Here is a 21,425-nt window from a genome sequence, read left to right on the forward strand (position 1 = left end):
AACGACCCGAAGTTATTAATAATACGTAGTAACGTAGGGATCGTATATAAATACTAAAAATATAATAGTAAATACGAGGCAATTTATAAACCTTAAAAAGATCTTCTTAAAAGAGAAATTATACTCTAGGGGGAAGTATAAGGTCTTATAAAAAACCCTAACGATATTTTAAGATTATTATAAAAAAGTCGGAATTAGGGAGCACTAGTACTATTCGGTAATTAATGTCGTACTCATAAGCAAAGCCTCTAATTATTATTACGAAGCGGTACGTAATCTCGATCGAAACGACTTTTTTAGTATAATTAACGTAATCCGAAGCCGCTTTAAGACTTATAATAAGAATATAGAGCTCCTATTTAAGCTATGAGCGATTTCTTTTATATTTATAGCTAGGATAATAAAGGGTAAATTACGAATAGAGATTCTTAAAGAGCTTATCGATCGAATTAATAAGCTAGCGAAAACCTAGCTAAATAAGGGGATAAATAAGTAAAAAATCGGATATCTCTATACTATAATCTAGCGTATATTAAAAATAGAAATAACCCTATACTAAGTACTTAAAGACTACGAGACGCTCTACTCGAGGCTAAGATTTAGTTTTGATATTAAGGTAAGAATGCTACGCTAAACCTATTTTTAAGCATATAATAGCCCTTATTAATAATATTAGGTCGATCGAACGTATAATAAGAAAGGAAAAGAGGCTAAATATAGTAATTATTAATAAAGAGGCCTAGATTCGTTAAATAAGTAAAGATTTAACTTACGGGTAGGGTAATAAAAAAGGTAATACTATATTTATAAAAAGGATAGATATTAGTTAAGTAACTACTCCGAGGAAGAGCGTACTAAATTATACGAATAGTATAGAAAGTCGAGGGTAATAAATAGTAAAACTAGCCCTCGTTAGTTTAATTAATCCCTTATTATATATAAGGGTAGATCTGGGGGTATAGAACTTAGTAACGGTAGCTAAAGTAGCGGCCTAAAGTATATACCCCCTATAAAAGATTCGGAAAATAAAGAAGATCTTACCCCTTATACTAACGAATTAGATTATAACGAAATCGACGATATTAACTACTCTTTTTTTACCCCGTCAGCCTCTAGAAGATATATAAGGCTAAACGAATAGAGGGTAGCGGAAGCTCTTAATAAGTAGGTTTTTATTTATAAATAGTAAGAGAAGGTCCTTTAGATAACGGGTATAAAGGCGGTTAAAAGAGTAAATTTAATAGGGCTAAAGCCTATTCTCTTAACGATTAAGGAGAAGATACTATCTCTTTTAATATTTAAAAAAAAGGAATATAGTACTAAGTAAATTTAAGGGTAGCTAGAGGGGTCCTTTTTATACTACTTAGATCCTTTAAATACTAAGTTTATATAAGTATTTTATACGAGCGAAAGGTACGGCCTAAACGATTTTTATAAGATTATCCTAAATACTAAGGTATTATAATAGTTAATTAGAAAAAAAGGGTAATTCTAAGCGCTATAAAAGATCGCGCTAGTAACGCTTAATACGTTAATAGTAAGTATTACGAGGATTAGTTTCGGCCTAGGTAAGGAAATCGTCGCTCTAAGTATAGTAAAAGTAAAGACGTACTTCGGAACGATAACTTTTTATATTTTACTCGTTAATACCCTATTTCTCCTATATCTAAAAAATATAGATTAACTAAGTATTATATTTAATAATACGAGGAATAGAATTTTTAGTAGTAAGTACTTCGAAATAGTTAAATAACGATGGGGGTATACGTTTATAAAGCTTATTAATAATACGAAGTTAATTAATTACTTAATAAAAAGTAAGCTTAAAAGACTATACTAGAGATTCGGGTACCCGTCGGTTACGAGGCTATATAACCTCTTAAAATAATTAAGTAATAATAATATCGAAATAGGGGCGCTAGAGTAGTTAACGAAAGTATATTATTAATACTAAATAAATACGCAGAGCCTATATAAATTTAAGTTTAAATTGCGTAATGAGCTTAACTTTAATTAAGAAATCGTCGTCGATATTTTCTATTTAAATAGTCGGCTAGTATTATATATAATTAACGTAGCTATATCCTTCTAAGTAGGGCAATTCCTCTAGGATCTATAAGTAAAAATAGTATAAGTAGCCCTATAAAAAAGCTAGATTAATATATACTAAGGACCGCTAGACGGTATTAGAACCGACGCTAGTACTAGCTTTAAGTTAGTAGAATTTAGGGATAATACGACGGCCTACGGTATATAGCTAAAAGTCGTACCTATTAAAGCGCACTATAGTATTAAAAAGGTAGAGAGGGTATATTAGTAGTTAAAAAGGGCGTTTAGAATTATTAAAGAGGAAAATCCGGATTCTACCGACTACGAATGCTTCTAAATAGTCCTTAAATACTATAACGATACTATGGGGCCTAACGGACTTATATTAACGCTATTAATATTTAAAGTATAATTAAGAACGACCTTTGCCTCGCTATTATTACTAAGTATAAGTTAACGAGCCCGAGTAGTTAAAAAAGTAATATAAGTATTGCGCGAGGTAAGTATAAAAAAGTAAGTTAACGAGGTAATTATTATATATAATAAGCCTAATATAGGGGATAATCTAGATATATTACTAAATTCGGATATATAAGTATAGCGCGAAATTACTTAATAGTAGGCTAGGCTATATAAGTTAATTTCTATTAACGAGCGCTTTTATATAGTTATAAAAGATCGTAACTAGTTACTCGAAGTATTAATTATAGTAGTTAGACCGTATTATATAGATCTTAACGAGGTAATTTCTAACTTATAAAAAGAAGAAGAGCTAGGGGAAACTATATAACCCGTAGTAAAAGTATAGGAAATTATCCTTAACGAAATCGTCGTAGTAGTATTAATAGACGACGAGGAAGAGGAAATTGCTAAAAGGGTACTAATACTACTGGCGAGACGTCGTAGAAGACTATAATAGTAAGCCCTAACGCGGTAATTTATTAATAGCGACGAGGTAATTAATACTTTTTATATAGTAAAAAAGAAAGCCGATTTCGAGCTAGTAGTTAAACTACGTAAAGAAGGCGTAATTATAACTACTAAAAAGCCGTATAAGGGATTAGATTTTATCGAAGTAAATACTCTTTATAATCGAGGGGTCTATCGATTTATCTTATACGACTTAGAAAAATATATAAACCTCCGCATATTTAAATTACGAATAGTTCGTAAAATTAAAAAAAAAAGAATACCTTAGCCGTATAAGAAGTTTAGATACGTAATTTAGGGATATAGTAACGTCAAAAAGGTAACGCTACTTATATAATCGCCTACTATATAGCGCTATAGCTAATAATTAATAATAGTACTAATAGCATTACTACGGAAAAAGGAATATAAGATTTAGAGCCGTAATATTACCTAGGCCTATACCTAATCGGCCACAGGGCTTATAAAGAAAATCCTAGCCTATTTACCGAAGGAAATAGTTAGTAAGTACTTAAAAAGTACGATTATTAAAGTGCTTAAGCTACTATATAGGCTCGTAAAATCGGGTACCTATTAGTAGGCTACTTACTACGATTTTTATATTAATTAACTATTAATAGTTACCTCTATATACGACCCGTACTTATTAATCGCGGAGTACGAAAGTAACTAATTTAGGATCGTCGGAATATAAACTAACGATATATTAAGCCTATTTAATATTAACTTTATAAAAAAAGAGGATAAGGAGCTTTAAAAAGCGGGCTTCGTAGCGAAGCTAAAAAAGGTTTTTATAATAAATACCCCCCTAGTATTTAACGGCGGGATTTTTATAATCGAAAAGGAAACCGTCGTTTTTTAATAAAAGGAGTAGGGTAAGAAAATTAACCTTATTAATCTAAACATAACTAATATTAAAAAGTAATATAAGGCTAAGCTCGCGCGAGGGGTATATATTATAAGTATGTATTAGCTTAAAATAACTTTTAATTACGCTAGGGTAGCGTAAGCTATAAATCTAACTAAACGAGATATTAAGGTACTTAATAAGCGGCTTAAGTAGTAATAAATAAATCTTAATTGAGGTCTCGTTTACTACCCGATCGACCTTATAATTAGTAAGCTCTACGTCTTCGTTAATAAGTTATTTATAAATAATAACGACCTTACTTCGTAATTAGGGTATATTATTATCCTAGCTAATAAGAGTATAAGTAAGAGCGAATTTATTATATATAGTAATATAATTTATTACTTATTAACTAAAAATAAGCGGGTAATAAGAAGTATACTAGCGTTAGAGGTTTATAATATAGTTAATAGCGTTAACCTCTTTTATACGATTTTAACAACGCTAAGGAAAATTACCGATCGAATTAGCTTTCTACTTATTTTAATAGTTATTTATACCGATTCTTACTTATTATATAAATACCTTATTAAATTAAGAACGATAAAAAAAAAGAGGCTTATAATTAATATTATAGCCCTTAGGTAATTATATAAAAAGCGCAAGATACTTAAGATCCGTTAGATTAATAATAAAAATAACCTCGTAGACGCTTTTATAAAAGTAGTACTAAATAAGGGATTAGAGTAATTTATAAGTAGCGGAAAAGTTATTATATAAATAGAAGGATAAGTTATATAAAAAGAGTAGAGAAAAGGGGGAAAAGGAGACGACTTAGTAAACGGGCCCGAGGTCGAATTATACCTCTAACCGTAGTAATTAAATCGATAAAAAAAAGAAAAAGTTAGTATTAAATTAGAAATCTAATTTAACTGCGGCGTATGGCTAACTACGTAAGAGCTAATTAGGGGCCCTATTTACGATTATCGTAACTAGCCTAACTTATAGTTAGAACCTCTTTTTTATAACTACGTAGATATTTATATAGTTTAATTAATCTCTTCGTTAACTACGGTTCGAACTAACTACCCTATAATAGGGATACTAATAGTAAGTTTATTTCATTATGAATAAGTTATGATGTATACTGACATTGCTTTCTAGGATGCCTTGGTCAACTACATAGGTATTAGAGGTGTCGACGCTTGGGGGGTACATTAGATTCTAGCAAAGATGAACCCCAGCTTGGGTTTGTTGAATTCTTTATAATCTTCTAGGAGCGTAATTCTAACCAAGGCAAAAGGTGCTTACGTTCCTGTCTTCCATGGAATGATCCAAGAACACCTTCCGAAATTTCTTGGATCTCCGACAGGTGAGATCCATGGTCCTATCATACATCACTTTGCCTAATTTTCCTCCAGATTGGACACCAGTAAAACCCTATCAGCACTTCTTCGAGCTTGTGGCGATCCTGTCTGCGAGAATCATGCATAGCGATGAAGCAGCCCGAAATCCCGCATGGACCAACCTCTCAATGTCATTCGTACACACTGCAATCGAATACGGCTCGGCTCTCAAGCAGTGGCCTCCTTTCCTGCGTCCGTTCGTCGCCTACTTCCTACCGGAACGCCTAGAGAAGGAGAAACAATGGGCCAAAGGGCGCGAAATTGTCGCAAATTCCATTGCCAGGAAAAGTGCCTTGGGTGGTGCACCTCTGGAGAACCCTCCCACCATGCTCGACCACCTGTCTAGCGGGGAACACGCAGATAAGGCCGGTGACCTGGACCTACAACTCTTGCTGCAGATGACTCTCGCCGTGGCGAGTATCCACACAACCTCGTCTTCCATGGTCCAAGTTTTATACGATCTTGCCGCATGCCCTGAGTACACCGAAGAGCTTCGTCAGGAGGTTGTGGAGGTTTTGGAGAGTTCTGGTGGCATCTTTACCAAGAAGTCACTTGCTGAGATGAAGAAAATTGACAGCTGGATGAAGGAGAGTTTGAGAATGAATGCACCTGATCTGAGTAAGTCGGCGTCTTCCCACCAGAATCAAGTTCGGTTTCTTACGAGTTCGAAGCTACCTTCCAGCGCATGGCCACGAAGCCTGTGACCCTAAAAGACGGGACTTACATCCCTGCCGGTACCAAGATGGAACTACCAACCAGCGCTATCAACTTTGACGCTTCCATCTACCCCGATCCGCATAAGTTCGATGGCATGCGGTCGTACCGTCAACGCCAGCAAGACGGGATGGCACACAAGCACTCATTTGTCAGCGTCACTCGTACGGAACTTGGTTGGGGTTTCGGCAGGCATGCGTGCCCGGGCAGATTCCTTTCCGATGTCGAAATTAAGCTCATGTTTGCGGAGTTCCTTCTAAACTATGAGATCAAGAACTTAGATGGACAACCCCGATCCAAGAATGTGGAATTTGGAGTGAACGTGCTCCCAGATCCGGAGCATCAGGTTTTGATTCGAGCACGGAAAGTTTGAGATCATCAGGGTGCTTTCTAAGAATACGACCTGAGCTTATCTGCACCGACATCATCGGCAGCTTTTCGACTTTCATCTGTATTAGAGCCCGGCATGGAAATCATAATTTGTAGAGTAGCGTAATAGAATTAGCGTTGGGAGATCCCATATCACAGGAAATGTCTTCCAATTTCAAGCTCAGGAAGATTGAACTTCGGGTTGTAACCGCTTGTTTGTGGCAGATTCTACATGCCTCTTAACTAGTGGGTTTCTCAACAGACTCTTGAGTTGGAAGGATCGTGCTGCTACTGAGAGGCTTGCAGATGTTGTCTGAAGAATTTCTCCTGTCGCCGCAGAGCATACTTGGTCCTGCCTGAACAATGATAAGCTCCAGGCATGTAGAGTAACTCAAAGTCCTTGTCTGCATCATTCAAAGCATTCACCAACTGCAGAGTCGACGCGGGATCAACGTTGTCGTCCATCTCTGCAACGATTAGTAACAGCGCTCCCGTCAATTTGCTAGCATGGACCACATTCGATGAATCCTCGTATGCCTTGTCGATTGGATAACCCATCCACTGCTCGCTCCACCATATCTTGTCCATTCTGTTATCGTGGCATCCACAATCGGCGACGGCTGCTTTGTAAAAATCGCCATGAAACAGAAGTGCCCCCACGGCATTCTGTCCGCCTGCCGATCCCCCAAAGATCCCAACTCTGTTCGTGTCCATCCACGGCCGAGTCTCTGCTGCAGCTTTGATCCAGGCTATGCGGTCAGGGAACCCGGCATCCTTGAGATTTTTCCAACTAACGTCTTGGAACTTTTTTGATCGCCAATTCGTCCCCATGCCATCAATTTGAACGACAATATACCCCTGTTCTGCCCACTGTCGGCGCGAACGCAGGGCACTGAATTCCTTTGGTACGTGAAACCCATGCGGGCCTGCGTAGACAGATTCTAGAATGGGGTACTTTTTCTTGGGATCAAAATCTGGAGGGCGAACAATTATACCGTAGATAGACTCTTCGCCGTCCCGCCCAGGGCAGTTAAATCTTTCAGGTACTACCCAGCCGTCTGATTCTAAACGATGAGAATCCCCTTCGTCACCTTCGAGATGTACGACCAGCTCTCCATTTTCCATCTTTCTCAGAGTGGTGCGTGGGGGCGAATCCACCCGCGACCATGTGTCGAAAAAGTATCCTTGCCCCGGAGAGATTGTCCAGTGGTGTGTGCCATCTCCATCGGTCAGCACTTTGAATCCCGTCCCATCGAAGTTGACGCGAGCCAAGTGCGTATAGTACGGATCTTGATCAGGGACTACTCCGCAAGCTGAGAACCAAACCACTCTCGCTTCCTCGTCGAAACGAACGAAATCTTTCACATTCCATTTTCCTGTTGTCATCTGACTTTTCAACTTCCCTGATTGGAGATCGAAAAGGTAAAGGTGGTTGAAGCCGTCTCGTTCGCTAGCCCAAATGAGTTCATCGGTATCTTTTATCAAACGTCGATTGAGCTTCGTGGAGTAGTCAATGAATGTATCACTGCTCTCTTCAACTAGAGCCCTAACAAAGCCGTCTGAGTTGATTCCTATGACACGTAGACGTTGATGGCCACGCTCGTTGTATATGAAGCGATATTCCGAAGAATCACGGCTCCATCCTATGTTCCGAAGTTCGTAGGGGGTCTGAAACAAAGCAGCGTCTGTGACGACCTCTTTCTTCGTTTCTAGGTCAAACAAACGAGGACGATCAACTCTGACGCGATCTCCAGCCTTCAGGTACCGGATGCTTTTAGGCTTCGGCTCAAGCTGATCTTTCGGAACAGAGTCGCGAAGGTGCACTTTGTGCTCTTCCTCAGGGACGAATTGCCAGGCGACACAAAACTTCTTGTCTGAAGATATCCAGATGTTTGAATCATCATACTGATTGTCTTCGGCGCCGTTGTCTGAAAGACGAACCTCTTCCTTGTCTGCATTCCGGCACCAAAGGTCAAAACCTCGCACAAAGAGGTGGGGCGAGCCCTTCTCGCTCAAGTCTGACTTTGGGCTTGTTTCCTCGCCATCTCTCTTTTTAACACCGTCTTCTGAGTCCCGAGGACCGAGCTCATCCATCGTGTTTTCATCAATGATCACAGAGGAGACAATCTCTTCGGGTGTGGCGTAGATTGCCTTAACAGTCTCCGACTCATCGACAAATTTCCAGACATGGCCGGCATAAGTTCTTTGAGTGTTGCTTAACCCACTTCCAATCCCTCCATAAAGCACTGGCTTGCCTTCCCAGTCTATCCAGTACTTCTTCAAGTCTGCCTTGCTGTTGTTGACAAAAGTGATAGTGACGGAGTGGTTCGAGTGCACAGATGCACGTTCTTTGGAGATGAATGGCGTCGTAGGCAGATTGAGCGCACCTTCCCATTCACTGAGTTTTGCTTCAGTGTCAAAACGCCATTTCTTTCCCTCATAGAGAAATCGGACGGAGGATGACTCGGCTTCAAGGTCGATCCATGTGAAGGGCAGCTTGAAAGCGTCAATTTCTCCATCTTTTTGGTCGGTTCCCTCTTGAAGCGCCTTTGCTAGCTTGTCATGGTCAAAAGCTGGACGTCGCTGCTTCTCTATGGCGTCAACATATATGAAGACGAATTTACCGGCTGGGAGGTTCTGGCGATACCAGAAGGTGTTACCCTCGGACACCCAGTGTGGGGAGACTCTGGCTTGTTGGATGTAGTCATCTTCCATGGCGATTCGCTCGCTGAAACAAAGCTTGGATGAACGTAGATAGCAGGATATCGAACACTCGTCTGTTGAAAGAGGAGAATAAGGAGGGGTCGGCACAGCTCAGAAGGAGGCTGAGAAATGCAAGACTTTAGGCAGCACTAAGTGACCATTGGTACAGTTGGCAACTGCGCGAGGTAAGGTAGCTGCAGGCGACAAGACGCGGTGCCAGCTTACGCCGCAATTGATCAGCTCTTTTTGAGTCAGCATGGCAAGCATGGATACAACGCCTATTATTACTCTTATAGATAAAATAGTGAGGGGTAGAAAAACTTGGACCGACGGGATAAACGAACGATTGGAACAATGTTACCACGGAGTAAGAGACACTGTAGTAATTCTTTGGTAATTCAATCCTCCTCTTCGGTGGCCAGTCAACATGACTCGCCTCGAACGCTATGTGCTCACAAATGCCATGGTAGAGCGCGTGCTTATTTGGCAGGACGTCTCAGTTGCTTCTCGGAATCCTAGATCATCATGAATATGTACTGTTCGTTGAATTGTTCTTAGGGTGTTGTTTTAGCGTACAAGCCTCGCAACTCAAAGCATCGGACGCCCTTCCGTTGATCAATCGGCACGTGGCCAGAGACCAGACGAGGTCGAGGGACAGGACCCCCGCAATTAGTTGATAAATCCTATTCAACCGCGGGCTAGCTCCACTGAGCATTGCACACTCATTCGCATACAATTCATATCACGATTATCGGAGCCATGGGATTTCGGCAGCATGTTGAAGGGGAAAGTTCAAAGAGGTGCTGCTGAGTCTACTGTGGAAGTGCCCCCAAAGCAACTCAAGGGTGCGTCAATTGCTCGTCCCCTCCTTCGGCCGATCGCCAATGCCGTGTGCTGATTAGCCCCCCAGGCTGCGCCAACTGTGAGCGTCGTCGAATTCGCTGCGATCGACGGCGACCCCATTGCGCCAAGTGTGACAAGAAAGGACTTCCATGTCCTGGCTATGACCGCCGACTTCGATGGGTGGAAGGGGTTGCCGCAAGGGGACACCTGCGGGGCCGAACCGTCCCAACGAGGCCGTCTTCTGAAGATAAGGCCGCATTTCGAGAAGAGGACTCGAAAGACATCTTCACTGAAAGATCCCAGCTAGACAAAAGAAAAGACTTCATGAGTTCGGTTGTCGTTCTGAATGCGCCAATCGCTCAAGCAACTCGACCTTGCAAGTATCCCGACTCCCTGACAAGCGTGTTCATGGACTATTATAGACTGAACTTAGCCGGTCTGATGGTATGGATGGACTCAGACGAAAACCATTACCGAACACAGGTTGTTCCTCTAGCCGCGAATCAACCAGCAGTCGGCTTCGCCATCATGGCGTTCGCGGCTCAACACGGCGCCATGACGGTGCCTGATGAGTCCGTTGCTGAGAATGCTCGCGATAGGTGCTTACGTCTAATCCAAACCCGCGCCCAAGATATGACGGCACGGCTTATTAAGGGTGATGACTTGAACGACCATGGCGACGTGGTTGATGCAGAATGGATGCTGGCTTCGATTCTCATCATGTGCAACTACGAGAATGCCCGTCGCCGCCTCCAAATCGCCGATGATCACAGACGTGCCGCAAGGACGATTGTCAACCTTTTCAAATGCCAGAGCTCAATCAACAACCGAGATCTGTTTGCGTTCTTGCGAAATCAACTAGCTATAGATGATGTACTGGCAGCTACGACATCGTGTGACCTGCCCCTCATACGCAACGCCGTCACACCAGCACCTGGCTCAGAGCATCTCCTGTTTTCGAGGTATCTGACTTTCTTGCACCGCATCACGCTCGTTTCGGCAGATGCTGTTGATTCTCATCCTTCAATATCGCACTTACGCAGCGGCCTCACGATGCCTCTCATCCAATCCGAGTTTGAGCAGGCAAGAGGCGCCACGTTGATGGCGGCCGGACGACTCGGACTGGCAGGATCAAGCATGTCTCTTGACTTCATACGCTTAGTCGAGGTTTATCATAACGCGGGGCTACTTTACTCGTTAAGGTGCCTCGATTACGCCACCGAGCACGCCTCGGAGCGCATTGTGGCCGTTGCCAGTCTGTTCGACCAACTGACTGGACTCAAGGACCTAGCTGCCTTCGTTCAGAATCTAGCCTGGCCGACGTTCATTGCCGGTACCGAATGTCATGGAGATCGGCATCGACAAGAAATCATTGCGGGTTTGCTCATGGAAATTCATGAGGGCACGCGTTTCAGTTATTACTTGGACGCGGTGAACTTTCTCAAGGAGTTTTGGGCGGGAGAAGATAACGACTGGCGTCCTCTCGCTCGTATGAGAGAAGCCATAGGGCAGCGAGTCCTTGTGGTATGAGCAACATCAACGTCCTTTGAACAAGGGCGGAAACTTCATTCTGCCCTACCAACTGAGACTGGAGACTACTAGAAATCGACTGTCTCTTCGTCCTCCACACCGAAGAGCACTCGCATCGGGTCCTGATACTTCATGAAACCAACACCCGGCTCGCATAAACCATATCCCAGAAGACGTTGTGCCTGCGGCTTCATCTTCTTCACTCGCTCAAACGGCACCATGAGGAACTGGTTCTCTGCAGGACGCAGTGTCGGCTGACACAGGAAGATGCCGACAGTCTCCCGGTATTCATCCCTATCGATGAGAATTTAGCAAAGAATACCTACTTGCTATACGCCGGCATGGTACAGATTCCCGAGGAAAATCAAGGCGTCGCCGGGCTCAAGTTCAGCTGGAATGGTCTCCTCGTCGAGCGGACGACGTTCGGGACCCCACAGGTGTGAACCCGGAATCACGACAGTCGCGCCGTTCGCTGCCGTTGTTTTCGTCAAGGCGGTGACGCAACCGATCAGGACGGGCATCTGCTTGTCATGGGGATGATAATCACTGCAAGCCTCAGGTCAGAGAATCTCCGCTTCGACATAAAGACGGACGCTCACTTGTCATCACGGTGTAGCACTTGTTGCTTCCCTCCCGGATTCACCCGGAATCCCACTGTCGATGAGATGATGGGCTTCCCGCTGACAGTCTTCTGTTTGTCGCCCCTCCAGAAGGTGAACGATGAAGAGACCATAGCATTCGCGACATCAGTATACAAGCGGTTGCACGCGAGCTCCACACAGGCGTCTGAGATACCCAGTAAACCGGATGCTCTCTGCGTCGTTGCTGGGAAGAAGCCGTACTTGTCTGGGATGTCTTCGTCAAAGTACGGCTTCAGGTCTCGCTTGATCTCTGCGGTGAGATGGAGATCGATTAACTTCTCCAATATCACGCCGCCATCACGGTTGATGATCTCGACGAGCTTCTCTGTTGTGGTTGATGGATCCGTTGCAACGCATCGGGTAATGGATGGGCGGGAAGTAGCTCCCTCGGGATTCGCCATAATTCAATATTCTTTATTCGTTCTTGCACCAGGCGCTGCTTCTTGCGACCCCATTCCTCTTAGAAAGCGGTCACCCTACTTTATATCCGCCGTCGTTCTAGTCCATCTTGCTAACACCTGCTCTTCCCCTGCTCGTGTCGGGATCAAATATTACGTCTCAGTCGTCATCTCTCTAGGTATTGCCTGTATTCAGTCTGGCTTATCAGGAAACAAGTCCTAAAGTATGCGGAACACCACATCGCATTGAACACGCCGATAGCAATTGAGCTCGTCTCAGAGAAGAGCATTTCGGAGCTGGCCACAATAGCCAGGAACCCTGCACTGTCAAGTTTCTCAAAATAATGCCCTAATTCGGTTAGTGCCCTTGCGCGATGATAAGGTTGCGGAGTCAGACTGGTTGATGGGTCTAGATAGATGAGACGGAAGAAACTCGGCATGAATCAGGTCGCTCAGATCCGGTACCGGCTTGTAGTTACAAAGTTGGTTGAAGAATTCCTTGTGATCCGAGGACTGTTGATTTATCGCGTGGTCACTAGTACAATCCAATAGGAAGACCGGTATCCGCCATTTGTAAAGTCAATTCACATCGTCAAAGGCATTTGCGTGGGACTTTTGCTCGCGAGATTACTCTATTAATTCTTGATCGATCTACTTCCCGAAATTCTAGCGACCATAGAAAGCAAAAGGAAACAAGAAACGAGGCCATGCTATGCCATCATCATCAAAAGCCACGCTGCACTCAAAAGGACCAGATTTCGTCCCGAACCCCCTTAGTCAGACGAGACCGCAAACTTGCTCAGCGCCCTAAGTCTACCGCCGTAGAAGTAAAGCAGCCAGATTCCAAGGATACCAATTGTGCTAAGTCCACCCAACAAACTCGTTCCGCGGGCGACACCCAAGTCCTGGTACATGGGGCGGGCGAACAAGATGCTAGCAAAGGCGAAGGCGGAGCGGAAGAAGTCGTTACCGGCAAAGAGACTGGCGGCGTACTGGGGGTAGGACAGTGGGACGTACACAAAGATGCACTGCATCACGACGAAGACGGTGGCGCCGTAGATAGTGATGCCAATAGTGGGTGCGATCCAGTGGATGGCCGGGGATGCGGTCCATGCGAAGATGAAGAGGCCGATGGTGGGGCCGAAGGAGGCGGGGAGAGCGGGTACGAGACGGTTCTCCTGGATTGGGAAGCCGAACTTCTTGATACGGGGCACCATGTAAAAGGCAAGGTAGGAGACGTAGACGGCGATGCCGAGAAGGCAGGCGACGAGGATGCAGAGGAAGACGAGGCCGATTTCGCCAATGGACATGCCGTAGTAGACTGGGTACACGAGGGGGAACACCTCGAAGAAGGAATAGTAGATGCCGTAGATGATGGCGGTGTAGACCTGGACGAAGAGGATGGCCGGGTCCTTGATTGTGATCTCGAGGGGCTTGATGAGGGCGTCAATGACGACGGCCGAGGTCTTCAGGTTGCGCTGGTCGATTTCGGACTGAGACATGAAGCGATCGTTGCCCGTCAGCTTGCGGAGACGCTGAGCGCGGCGGAGGAGGATGTTGGGCGTCGAGGTCTCGGGGAGGAAGAAGAACATGACGAGGAAAACTGGGGCGGCGGCCCAAAGAATTTCCCAGAGAGACCAGCGCCAGCCCATGGCGGGGACGGAAAAGCCTGACAAGAGGGGCCCAAGAGCTGGACCGCAGTATGCTGCAGGCACCTATCGGAAGAGTCAGTATGATGGTATCGTATGATGGGTGTCAAAGTTGAGAATCACTTACCCAAGCAATGAGGGCGTAGGGAAGGTTGAGAAGGCTGTACATGTCTCCCAGAGACGCAGCGCCTGATGCCAGACACGGCGAGCCGAAGAGACCCTGCAGGAATCGGAGAACCATCAACCCGGGGAAGTTGCTAGCCAAAGGGGCGGGAATCGACACGATCACGAAGAGGAACATGGTGACGATGTAAATCGGGTTACGGCCAATGCGGGGGATCTCAGAGAGCGGCGAGAAGAGCAGAGGGCCGATACCATAGCCCAAGACAAAGAGCGCCAGACCCAAGGAAACCTCAGTCATGTCGACGCCGAACTCGTGAATGACGCCCTCTATGGAGGGCGTGTAAATCGCTGAAGACATGTAGACGACAAAGGTATAGATACAGATAATGGCAGCGATGAGTCCGCGCTTCGCATTGGACCAGTTTTGCGGGTTCTCAGCATCGTCGCTAAAGTACCAGTCCACCAAGATGGCACCATCTTTGGTCTTTCTCGGTGCGATGGGGATGCTCTTGGTCTTTTGGATCTCGTGGATCTCGTCGACCTCGAGCCGGTCCGCAGTGTATGGGATCGTCTCCTCCCGGCTCCGAGTCCGCTGGAGCGAGGTGCCGTACGGCGAGGCGTCTTCGACTTCTTTCTGTGAAAACTTATTTTCTTCATCGGCGGCGTGGGTCGATTCGGAGGATCGGGGCGATGCGCCGGCGTCGGCTGGGGTTGCATCTGCCGGGCTGGACTTTTCAGAATTGAGGACGTCAAGCCATTGTTGCGGGAGTTGGAAGCCAGTCTTCTCTTCCGGGTATTGGAGGAACTTGTTCCGTGTGATGAAGCGGATGATTTGGCCCACAGGGGCATCTCGAATTAACTGCGCCATTGAAACGGCTGATGATAATGTGGCTTGAGATTGTGTGATGTATAGAACGTTGACGGCTTTGGGATATTAGAGTACTTCTTGGGGATTAACTTGCGTCTGAAGCGGTTGAGATGTCTTCAGTTGCTAAGGGTATAAGCCTGGAGAGATAAGTGTGTGGATTGACAGGAAAACAGACGATGATGATACCGACATCACGTCTTCTAATATACTGGCCATCATCTCAACCTTTGCCAAGCAGACATTGGCGTCGACAACATTCAAACGCCAAAGAAGCAACATGACTACTAGCCTGATGACCGATCAGGACCAAAATTTGGTCCGTCCACGGCATCGGGCTTACGAGCGATAACTACGATGCGGCGCGACTCTAGCACGTATGGCATTATGAATCACAGCCGGGCTTAAGTTTCTCGAATGCGCCGGAATGAGATAGGCGCGAACCAGCCGTCTAGTGCAGATGGCTATCTCGTTTGAGAGAGAAGAAGGGGGTTGGGGGGCCCGCGGAAGCAGGCGTCGTAAATCTCTGTCTCTCCCTGGGGCATGGTAAGATCTAAACGTGCGTGCCGTGTCAACAGGGTATTGGTTTGTCCGTTCTCGTCCGTTTGGAGTTGGCGCGTCCCCGTCGATTCTGCCGACCAGAGTGATAGGGAGACATGGTGCTAGGGCTGACATGACGTTGAGGGACAACAAGATGGCGTGCCGCAGAGTTGGCGGGCTTTGGAATTAGGAGCTAGAGTCAAGGAGATAGCCTCTGCATACACATCGCGAAAGTACTCGCTGCTAGTGCCAGTCCGTTCCGTGGAGGTGAATGGGAGAAGACGAGCTAGCAGACAATACTCAAGATTATCACTAATCCGCGTCCGGCTTTTGGTCGATTTATCAGCGAGCTCCGGAACCCTTGAATGATCACCGTCCATGCAGCATCTGATTGGCTGCCCGGTCAAGAACCTTAAGTCTAGCTGGATCGAAATTTGAACTGAATGCCATCCCACGGATGATTCAGCCATTTGGTCTGCACGATCCTTGTGTTTGAGATGGCATGTCTTCTCTCCGAGCCACATCCTGACTAATTAATCGATGGCTTTTGCCAAGCCGTTGAAGAATGCCTTGCAGTCGGCGGCACCAAAGCCTTCGGCAGGGTGCCAGCTTTCATTCCCAATGCACTGCTGAATGGCTTGCGTCGTCTGATGAGACAATGGAAACCAAATTATGATGATGTAATGGAACAGCGAGTGCTTCTTTAACACAGTGGAGGAGGCTTGTAACGAAGGGATGCTGGTGTTCGCAATTAGCGCGTTGAGAAATTGTCAAACATTGGCCCGGTGGGCTTGCATGCTGGGTTGTAGACCGGATCCAAATTAATGGAATCGGCCACATAGATAACCTCCGGTGCCTCTCGGTGTGTTCCACGGTGGTCGGGATAAGGTTGCGACGCTATAAGCTGACAATGAGTCACTCCGTATGAGTACAAATGGCATTCAAGACTTGGTCGATGATTGCAAGCTTCTGCAACGCAATTTTGACTGGCTTGTGCCAAAGTGTAGTATACAGCCGCCGCGGGTAAATCCGGGTGCGGCACATCTTCTCTTAAGAGGTGTTTATGCGAGTGCTCTTGGTAATACAACATATACAAGAACCCGCCATTTTATGATGGGAAGCGATATGTCATCTCGGTGTCCTTTCGGTCCAATCCGGAACTTCTCTTGATCTCGTCGGCAACGGATGCCATCACCTTCGACAAGCCCGACTGGACGTCCATATTCCGTCTCTCGGCCTGCTCGATCAACCACCAAACCCGCACGTCCTGCACGTCAAGGGACTTTCTGACGAGGGTGAGTAGCGTCTTCCTGTTTATCCAAAAACTGTCCAGTTCGGGTTGCTGCCCCTCAACCGGCGCAGGAGCTTCGCCGAATAATCTCACACACTTGTACGCGAGGTCCAGCTCACCAGCCACGGCGTACTCATGCACAACCCTGGCAAAGACAGTGCGATCGCCTTTGAGGGCCAACTCTGGGTTTTGCGCAACAAGAGCCTTGAGAGCTTCCGTATCCTCGCACGCTTGGAGAACGTAGCGAATGGTGACATGATTAGGGCTGGCCTCGGTGTACTTGTGCGCATTCTGGTAGATCTCCAACGCTTTCGCGAAGCCGTGTGTTTCGACAGCGGCTTCAATGATGACATTGAGCGCGGCAATGGGGACTTTGTAGCTGCGGATAAGCTCAGTAAGAGTGTTAAGAGCCGGGTCGATACTCTCTGGCTCTTTCTTGATTCTCTGGTAGATTGGACGGGTGCTGGCGTATGGCGCAACTGAGATGGCCTTGAACATGATGCACAAGACCCGCAATGCGCTCACGATATCTCCGACTCCGCCGTAGCATTCGATTAGCGCCTCGTAATGATGCGCAACCAGTTTTCCACCCCTCTGCGTGACGAGCCGCGCAGCCCCTGTAGCAAGCTGATAGTCGTTCTGCCTGGCAGCCGTGTTGATAATGTTGAGAAGCACCCCGTCCGAAAGTTGCTCCTTGTCCTTCTCCAGCATCCTACCCCATATGTATCGTGTGCCCTCGTAGTGGTACGCCTCGGAGCAATTGTCGAGCAGTAAATACCACAACGCAACGTCGGTCTCGCCATCAGAAGAGTGAACCTTGCTATGCGCCAGCTTGATCGCCTCATCTATAAAACCGCGCTGGGCGAGGGTGAAAATGAAGATGTTAAAGACCCATGAAGCCATCGGTACTTGCTTGTGAATTAGGTTTTCTATTGCGTCGAAAGCCAGCTCGATTTGACCGTCGCGGAGTAGCCCAAGGGCAACGTGGGCCTGTCCTGGGATATCGACCTCAGTCCACGACTGCTTCATTGCTGCAAGAATCTCGTTTCGAAGTAAGTAATCAGGATGTATCGCGAGAGCCTATCATCGTCAGCGGAAGGGGCAATTCGGTTTGTCTTGGGGAATCATACAGCTAACGCGGCATGGGATATTGAAGGCGAAGTTGTGAACTGCAGTCGCTTCATCTCCGCAAAAAGCTGTGCTAGGAACGCCGCCGATCCTTGAACATCGGCCGTAGCCACGATCAAGTCTTCGTAGAGTTTTGGGCTGAGCTCAACGCCTCTAGCCCGCAATAGATATGTGATGATTGTTGCGACCTTTTTGAAGCTCTTGGGTTGGCCCCGGAGGACCTCCAAGGCATCCAGGATTGCAGGCAGCGAGGCTGCTCGGAGCTGCTCGTTCACGGCGGGGAGATTGTCGTCCACGGATTCCGACCCTTCTGTTTGTCGAGCTGCATCGGCTTCAACTAGCTCTTCGCTATCGTGATGCTTCGGGTGTCCTTCTACCTGCACGGCCGAAGATGTGGCGGTTGTGTATCTTCGACATCGTGTACGATTCGCAGGACGGCGGGTTGATGGGACAAGGTGACTTCGTTGGCGCGTCGCAAGCGATGTTCTGGGAACAATCTGTGTATTGAGGAGCCTGGCCGCAGCTTGCGTATCGACAGAGGGGCAGAGACAGCGCCATAAGCCGTCGAAAATTACTCGAGTGCCCGACATGGAGCTGGCAATGCGGCTGGGCACGGGGGATACAAATTCTGGAGAGCTGCAGCTTGCACTTTTCGGAGCTTCTCTCACCGAATTAATCCCGGTGCAAAAGTGGATCACGTGACTCACCCGACATTGAATGCGCTTCGCGATAGACGACGAGCATGCACAAGCATCACGGCTGGCATATGGATAAGCATCGCGTCATGAGAATATCTTCTTGCTTTTTGAACGTAAAATGATTATGTTGATATGCGTGCTCCCGAGGCGGGCGGCCAAAGGCCGATAACGCAATGCTGATCCAATGGCGTTGTAATTCCGAATGGCATCCGCATTCGAATTCCTTTTCGTGCGAGACGTCCAATGTGGATGTCTGTAGCCTTCAGATGGCCGTCGATCTTCTTGCAAGTCGTGCAAAGTAGCCGCTGGGAGCCGTGTATCAACTGGGCTCGTCATGATCGTGTCCGGGATATCATCATTGCCCACCACCACCGCCACCACCACCACGGTTACCTCTTCCTCTGCCTCCACGGCCCTGGCCTCTGCCCCGACCTCTGTCACCTCCGCGGCCGCCATGGTCTCCTCTCGATCCACCTCTGCCACCGCGGAATCCTCCTTGCTGGTTCTGTTGGTTCTCCTTCACAACGTCAATGATGTCGTCGGGTACTCGTAGGTATTTGATCTAGGGCTTCGTCAGCATGTCGCTCGTGATTGGGACTTGCGCTATCTGAGTTTTCGTACGTTGTTTCCTTTGACGTAGACTTCGGGTATCTTGACGAACTTGTCGCCTTCCTATGTACTCGTCAGTGGTCTGGCGCGGGGTATGGGGGCGATGCATCGACGCGGGCGGCGCGTACCGGACTCGTTTGAACAACCTCCTTCAATGTGAGGTTCATCCAGGTATCGCACATGACCAGGTGGCCATTGAGTGTTTCGCCGTTCTTCAGCTCGACGAGCATAGGGTGCCCTTGGGCGGCGTTCAAGAGACCGAGGGGTAACTGTGACAGCTGCGTTAGCCAGCGCGCTTACAGTTCATTGCACGAGACAGCTGCGCGACAATTGCCGCATGTTGCATATCTGAGGAGGCGCATGAGGACGTACCATTTTGTGATTCGGGCTCTGGAGCTTGCCGTGGGAAAGGAAGCTGAGCTGGAGCTTGACGCGGACGGTTGACGATTATGCGACAATGGAGATTTAAGTGGGTCAGTTCGGTGAGAGCCCGGTGAGTGGCCACCCGCACCACCAGCGCCGGACGCGGACGTTGCTGAGAGAAGACACACCAGGGTACATCGGCATGACGTCGATAACACTGAACACAGGTAGGTACCTAAGGAAAGCAGTCCCTGACACGGCAACTCGTACCAGGGTACCTACCTCAAGCAATAGAAAAGACAACACTTGAGATCCGCAATTTGAACTGTTTTCTTATTACAATTTGCAAGCTGTCGGCTTTCGAAAGCTTCTGAAAAGGCATCGCTATGTACCTCTAAGCATCCTATGACAAATTATCGAGTTATCCTAGTTGAGTTGCAAGCAGGGGTACTATCCGTATGGGCAAGCACCAATTCAATTTCGCCTCCATCCAGTTGACTTTCGGTACTCTCAGAAATGCAGGGAACACTTTGAGGAGTTCTTCTACATAATCACAAAGCAATTTTCATGCTTGGCTCAAAAATTCCACCTGTGCTGAATGTCCGCTTCACAAAAACAGCCTTTAGAACGCCGAACAACAAAAGAATGACCAACGTGGGGCTCGAACCCACAACCCCCAGATAACCACACGTCGCGGACGAGATAGAAGTCTGATGCGCTACCATTGCGCCAGCCGGCCAGATCTGCTGACCAATCGCTGATTGGGCAGGTTGACGACGGAAGCTGCATCCCGTCTCATGAACGCTTTCCCGTGCGCAATCAGAATGCGTCTTGGGCAATCGCGATGGTTTGCAAATGCCTCAGAAGTTCGTAATGCTACCTAGGAAGACTTTCATAGAAGCCAAAAAGCTCTCATTGAATCTAAACCTTTACAATGTTCTATGGGGAAAAGCTTGACAAAGCTTCAAGTGCGCATCAAGTTTTCTTCCCCTCACCAACTTCCGATGCTACTCGGGGTTGGTGAAGAAGCTTTCAACATCTTCCTTATTACCCCACATTTGCTTTGCTAACGATTCCCTGGGGTCTGGGCAGGAGACTGGATTGCAGTAATACGAATCATTCTAGCTGTGTGCATGTACTTTTCTTCTTGTGGCCATGCTTGTAAAAAGACAATGGAATTTCCAAGTCCCAGCATATGCTAACAATCGGGGTATCAGTGTAGTGACTCACTTACCACTTCACAGGATATAAGTACACGCTCTGCAACCCCTCTTGAGCTTTCAACAATCACAGCTTTGCGAGATCGATTGCTTCAGCTGGATTGGCTTGGATCCCGACTCAAGCCCTGTGCCGCCGAAGAGCAAGACACAGGAACAAGAGCCAAAACTGCTGATAGGTATCCTACCTTTATGAATCCCTCTTAGCAAATGCTTACCACCCGCTTTTGAAATGTGACCCGAAGAGTCGGGAAGCCTTTAAGGTTATTCATAGGTGGTTTCACAGCCAATGAGCCTTGCTCGGTTGCTCTGGCAAAATGCTCATAGACTTAGTTTACTGGGTGAATGATGTAATCTCTCAATCGCTGAGCCCATTTGCACCAATCGAGGTCATGTTCATCGTCAAGTTCATCTTCGCCCTGTTCCACTTTGTTGGTAATAAAAAGTAGTGTATGTTACTTGACTGCACTCAGGTGATGGCGTCTCACTACCTACCTTATGTGAAGAGC

The 21,425-nt window shown here is 46.6% G+C and overlaps 7 protein-coding genes and 1 non-coding gene across 8 annotated transcripts; 2 read left to right on the forward strand and 6 right to left on the reverse strand.

The window, feature by feature from the left end:
- Positions 1 to 5,062: 5,062 nt before the first annotated feature.
- Positions 5,063 to 6,407, forward strand: CLUP02_17654 (uncharacterized protein; the record flags this gene model as incomplete). The annotated part of the gene is made up of 5 exons (XM_049296562.1): positions 5,063 to 5,078; positions 5,133 to 5,201; positions 5,263 to 5,853; positions 5,907 to 6,316; positions 6,384 to 6,407. 5 exons carry the CDS (start codon positions 5,063 to 5,065, stop codon positions 6,405 to 6,407), a joined length of 1,110 nt encoding a protein of 369 aa, XP_049137786.1.
- Positions 6,408 to 6,606: 199 nt separating this feature from the next.
- Positions 6,607 to 9,033, reverse strand: CLUP02_17655 (uncharacterized protein; the record flags this gene model as incomplete). The annotated part of the gene is made up of 1 exon (XM_049296563.1): positions 6,607 to 9,033. One exon carries the CDS (start codon positions 9,031 to 9,033, stop codon positions 6,607 to 6,609), a length of 2,427 nt encoding a protein of 808 aa, XP_049137787.1.
- Positions 9,034 to 9,448: 415 nt separating this feature from the next.
- Positions 9,449 to 11,394, forward strand: CLUP02_17656 (uncharacterized protein; the record flags this gene model as incomplete). Its single annotated transcript, XM_049296564.1, has 6 exons — positions 9,449 to 9,487; positions 9,541 to 9,559; positions 9,616 to 9,667; positions 9,724 to 9,866; positions 9,924 to 10,044; positions 10,098 to 11,394. The coding sequence occupies 6 exons, from the start codon at positions 9,449 to 9,451 to the stop codon at positions 11,392 to 11,394; spliced, it is 1,671 nt and encodes a 556-aa protein (XP_049137788.1).
- A 68-nt stretch (positions 11,395 to 11,462) lies between these two features.
- Positions 11,463 to 12,436, reverse strand: CLUP02_17657 (uncharacterized protein; the record flags this gene model as incomplete). The annotated part of the gene is made up of 3 exons (XM_049296565.1): positions 11,463 to 11,688; positions 11,743 to 11,940; positions 11,994 to 12,436. The coding sequence occupies 3 exons, from the start codon at positions 12,434 to 12,436 to the stop codon at positions 11,463 to 11,465; spliced, it is 867 nt and encodes a 288-aa protein (XP_049137789.1).
- A 770-nt stretch (positions 12,437 to 13,206) lies between these two features.
- On the reverse strand, positions 13,207 to 15,352 carry CLUP02_17658 (major facilitator superfamily transporter; the record flags this gene model as incomplete). Its single annotated transcript, XM_049296566.1, has 3 exons — positions 13,207 to 14,148; positions 14,210 to 15,129; positions 15,283 to 15,352. 3 exons carry the CDS (start codon positions 15,350 to 15,352, stop codon positions 13,207 to 13,209), a joined length of 1,932 nt encoding a protein of 643 aa, XP_049137790.1.
- A 791-nt stretch (positions 15,353 to 16,143) lies between these two features.
- CLUP02_17659 (uncharacterized protein) lies at positions 16,144 to 16,654 on the reverse strand (the record flags this gene model as incomplete). The annotated part of the gene is made up of 3 exons (XM_049296567.1): positions 16,144 to 16,348; positions 16,387 to 16,507; positions 16,543 to 16,654. 3 exons carry the CDS (start codon positions 16,652 to 16,654, stop codon positions 16,144 to 16,146), a joined length of 438 nt encoding a protein of 145 aa, XP_049137791.1.
- A 64-nt stretch (positions 16,655 to 16,718) lies between these two features.
- Positions 16,719 to 19,711, reverse strand: CLUP02_17660 (pentatricopeptide repeat domain-containing protein; the record flags this gene model as incomplete). The annotated part of the gene is made up of 7 exons (XM_049296568.1): positions 16,719 to 17,942; positions 18,032 to 18,635; positions 18,737 to 18,788; positions 19,094 to 19,289; positions 19,349 to 19,399; positions 19,465 to 19,605; positions 19,709 to 19,711. The coding sequence occupies 7 exons, from the start codon at positions 19,709 to 19,711 to the stop codon at positions 16,719 to 16,721; spliced, it is 2,271 nt and encodes a 756-aa protein (XP_049137792.1).
- A 634-nt stretch (positions 19,712 to 20,345) lies between these two features.
- CLUP02_tRNA342 lies at positions 20,346 to 20,438 on the reverse strand. Its single transcript has one exon. It is a non-coding gene; the product is annotated as a tRNA-Arg (tRNA).
- Positions 20,439 to 21,425: the final 987 nt, after the last annotated feature.

The sequence above is a fragment of the Colletotrichum lupini genome, chromosome 10 (assembly GCF_023278565.1).
Source record: "Colletotrichum lupini chromosome 10, complete sequence".
Classification (NCBI taxonomy): Eukaryota; Fungi; Ascomycota; class Sordariomycetes; order Glomerellales; family Glomerellaceae; genus Colletotrichum; species Colletotrichum lupini.